We start from the raw sequence: 4,208 nt of genomic DNA on the forward strand, positions 1-4,208 counted from the left end.
GCAGCTGCTGATAGTCATGGCATTGTCTCCTGTAGAAAGTCGTTAGAGGTGACATAGAAATTAATCGATGGAGAAGACAGGAGAAAAACACGGGACATGCTGGGTCGTGAGTGCCTACGGACTGATGACCTGTTCTGACAAATTTTGTACATATTTCAACATTTTCATAATAGAGAGTGTTTTTATGATGTTTGGGGGAAAGAAAAGGGAGTCAGAGTGCTCACCAGCACAGCTGTCGGTACGACTCACGTAGTCAGGACAACGCAAACACTAAACCGTGATCTCACCTAAATTACAAAAAGCATCACCAGGAAGATGAGGGGGAATAAGTGGGGTTGTTTGGGGTGGGGCCAAAAGCCACGTTCTCTCCATCCATGGTGAAAAGTTGACAGATAATGCCTTGAAGTGAAGAGGCCACGTCATGGCTGTAAATGTGGTGAGAAATGACAGTGGGGACAGCCAGAAGACTGCTGGAGTTGGAAGCAAGCCTGAATCCCCACTGACTCTAAAATATGTCCACTGCCAGCACCAGAGGAGTCTACAGTAGGAGGGGCCCTATCTCACACACAGTGACTTTGTTTGGAGCATTCCTCTGGCCTGTTAAGTTTCCAACACAGGAGGGAAGGGCTTGCATCGACTGGTAAGCTACGCACTGCCCAACAGCCACAAAAGGATGGGGGTTGCAGTAGCCGGAGGGAGGGAGTAGAGATTGGCTGAGGCACCTCCATCGTGACCTTTCTTCAGTCCTTCTGCTCGCCCTCCACACCCACTCTTTTCCCCATCAAGAGGACTTTCCTCACCACTGAGAAAGGGCACCAGGGCAGAGAAGAGGGCACAGGGAGCCAGCCTGAGCCAGTGCTGTGGGGAGGCCATGTGCCCTGCTCTGCATGGCATGAGCTGCTCCCCTCTGTGGCTGATGACAGGAAAGGCCTGAGGGTGGGTCACACCACAGGTCATCCTCGGGGCAGGACCAACTCACCTGGGCTGTGGTTCCATGAGGATTCTGGTCCATCCCTGGCAGGAGGGGAATGGGCAGGTGTTTTTGCTTTCTCCACCTACTCTGAGCCTGGAGAAGGCAACCTGGTCCCGGGGTCATAGTTGCCCTTATGACATCACGGCTATCTCCTGTTCTACCACCTTGCCTGCCCCGGCCAAGGCCAGGGGAGCAGCAACCAGAGAGGGTGCGACACCTGAACCACTGCCCCCAAACCATGGGCAGTGGATGTTGTGTAAGACTCAGTCAGCCACTTTCCCCCAGGGGTGGGGAGTGGTCCCGTAGCAGACAAAAGTACCCAGGCCTTCACAGAACTCATGCAAAGAATGGGGCACTGGGGCTATGGGGACTTTGCCCAGAGGCTGGTCCTCACGCACGCTCCACCCACCCCCATTCTGATTGCAGAAATCCAGTCCAGATAAAGATGCACCAGAGAAAGAGGATCCGAAGAAGGTAGGTGGGTCCCAGGCACGGGAGAGAATCAAGATCATTGACCCCAGGGTCCCTAGAAGTGGAGGACTCACCTCTGGTCCCACAGGGTTTGGTCCAGTATTGCTTCCTGGTGCTCTAAGTGCCCTCCCTATCCTGGTGAACTGTGTTAAGCATGGAGACAGACATAGAGAGGGGAGGTGGCAGCATGCACACGGCCCACGTGGGAGGTGGGCACAGCATAGTGTGAAATGGAAAGGACCCTGAAGGACATGGGGTGACCGAGAGGCAGCAGTGGAAGTCGACAGGAGGGAAGGAAGGGGGGGGACCCTACAGGCCTGTGGCACTGCATGAGGCATCGGGGGCAGCATCACAGCTGGCATCTGGACTCATGCCACCAGAAACGCAGAAGCTCATCCTCACCAGGATCTTTTGGGTCCTTACTCCTGGGTAGGGCCTTCTGGATCCAAAGGTGTTTTCCCTGGTTCCATGAACCTGTGAAGTCCACATAGTAAACATATCCCCATTTGACAGACGAGAACACAGTGGCTGATAGGTGGGCAGGTGTGCCCATAGCCATGGACAAGGCCGAAGTAGAGGCAACACCCCACCCAGGCCTGCTGGGTCCTCAGAACCACCCAGGAAGGGCTGATTGAGAAGGCAACCACCTGTGTTTGGTGGGGACAAATCCACTGGGAGTCCTCTGCTTTGCTTTGTTAGTTGCTTCTTGCAAAACTATGCCAGAGGAAAAGGGTCCAGGCGGCTGGGCAGATCCAGGCCTGGTGGCGTGGCACCCTGGTGCGTCGGATCCTGCTGGTCGCTGCTCTCAGGGCCTGGATGATTCAGTGCTGGTGGAAGACCGTCAGGCAGAGGCGGATACAAAAGATGAGGCAGACCCTGTTGAGGATCTACGTAACCCAGGAGCAGTCGGCGGTCAAGCTCCAGTCCTGGTTTCGCATGGTGCAGTGCCATCAAAGTTACTGTCAAATATGCAATACTCTCTGTGTGTTCCAGGCCCCAATGAGCAGCCCTACCTTCCAGGCTGATGACTTTTTACATGTCCAATACGGAGTTGCTTCCAAGCAGCCAGAGTTCCACATTGAGATCCTATTAGTCTGAACGGCATGCAGCATGGAGAACTGGCTCCACTGCCCGAATAAAAACTGACCAGGTTTTGTGTGTCTCAGTAATTCCCACAACCACAGGGACCCCAGGGCTACAGGCCATGCTCCCCCTCTACTTGGGGACAACTTCAGTGCAGGTACTCACCACCACCCCCAACCCTCACAGTGCCTATGGCTCCTGTTTGATCTGACATAGTGGCCATATGCTATTGACTCTGCACCCAAATCAGAAATTGCAGCCCATGGCTGTCCTCATATATGCAGTGCCAGGTGTTCCATTCCATAGCCCTGGACTGTCTCCTGAACTTGGAAGCAGAAGGGGTTAGGTTTTGCAATCCCTAACTTTGGGCACTTCCTCTTATGAAAGCCTCTGAGCCTGCCGTCGGGGGCCAGCTGGGGCTTGCACACATTGGGTTTCTAGCTGGCAAGCACCCAGACAGAAGCCTAGTACAAGGCTGGCTCTCCTGGCAGTGCAACCCAGAGAAAGCACAGGAGGCTGGCCTTAGTGAGGACTGGGGACAAGGTTTGCAAGCCTCATGCTAACTTGGGTGCTGATGGCAGGTGATGCCCTTTTGGGAAATGGCAGATGTAATTATCTTAAGGAATCTCAGCTTTGCTTCCCTCATCCCTCCTCAGCACCAACTTCCCCAGGGTACTGAGCAGCAACAGTGCTCCCACTGCTGTCCCCTCCTCCCTATGTATGACACCATTCTTAGCAGACTTCAACATTGACTGGATGATGTTCCCTAATCCCTTGCCTCTGACCTCCAGTGATTTTGACTTCCCTCCTACCTCAGTCACCCAGTCCTATGAGTGTACCTTAGATCATTGCTTCCCAAGCTGTGTGTGGGGAAGGACCTTTAAAAAAAAAGTGTCTAATCTATCACTGATCAATTCTTTTGTGAAACAATAAAAATGAATTATGAGAAAAATATATGGATAAGACATACAGAATATAAGCCTTATTTTTCATCATTGTACTGAGTATCGATAATGTTACTATTCCAATTTTCTATAAACTTTCTACATGCTTATTCTCAATCTCTGTATTTATCCAGCTCCAACAGACTTGGAGCTAAAGAAGCTGGCAAACTGGAAACACCAATGGGCAATGAAAGAAAAATCTGCCCCCACCCCTACCACCAAAAAAAGCCCTCTCTAGCCAAAGCACCCAAAGCAGGACAGACTAACAAGATAAAACTTTCAGACAATAACTGCTCTACTCCAACACCACAGAAAAGTCTGTGGCCCCACCCCACCCCATGCCAGCCAAAGCAAAGTGGAGAGCCTAGACTTTCACCCTCCACAGGCTGCAGTGAGGTGCCCCAACCCTCCTGCTGGGCAGGTGTAAAGATGGCAATTTTTACAATGTGGGGAGAATAGGCATATTTACTATGTTGTCTTCCAATTGATGAGCATGATGTGTCTCTCCGTTCATTTAGATCTTCTCTGATTTTTTTAAATCAGTGTTTTGTAGTTTTTACCATACAAGTTCTACACGTTTTGTTAGATTTAAAACTAAGTATGTCATTTGTGGTATCCATGTAGCCATTGCAAATATATAGAAATAGGATTCGTTTTTCGTTTGCCTTGCACCCATGACCTTGAGGAACTCACTTATTAATTCTAAGAGGGTTTTGCTTTTTTAAGATTCCTTAGGA

The 4,208-nt window shown here is 51.0% G+C and overlaps 1 protein-coding gene across 1 annotated transcript; it reads left to right on the top strand.

The window, feature by feature from the left end:
• The first annotated feature begins 1,211 nt into the window (after positions 1–1,211).
• LOC134390304 (IQ domain-containing protein F3-like) lies at positions 1,212–2,542 on the top strand. The gene is made up of 3 exons (XM_063113508.1): positions 1,212–1,229; positions 1,400–1,447; positions 2,144–2,542. The coding sequence occupies exons 1-3, from the start codon at positions 1,212–1,214 to the stop codon at positions 2,540–2,542; spliced, it is 465 nt and encodes a 154-aa protein (XP_062969578.1).
• The last annotated feature ends 1,666 nt before the right edge of the window (positions 2,543–4,208 follow it).

Source organism: Cynocephalus volans, chromosome 11, assembly GCF_027409185.1.
Source record: "Cynocephalus volans isolate mCynVol1 chromosome 11, mCynVol1.pri, whole genome shotgun sequence".
NCBI classification, from domain to species: domain Eukaryota; kingdom Metazoa; phylum Chordata; class Mammalia; order Dermoptera; family Cynocephalidae; genus Cynocephalus; species Cynocephalus volans.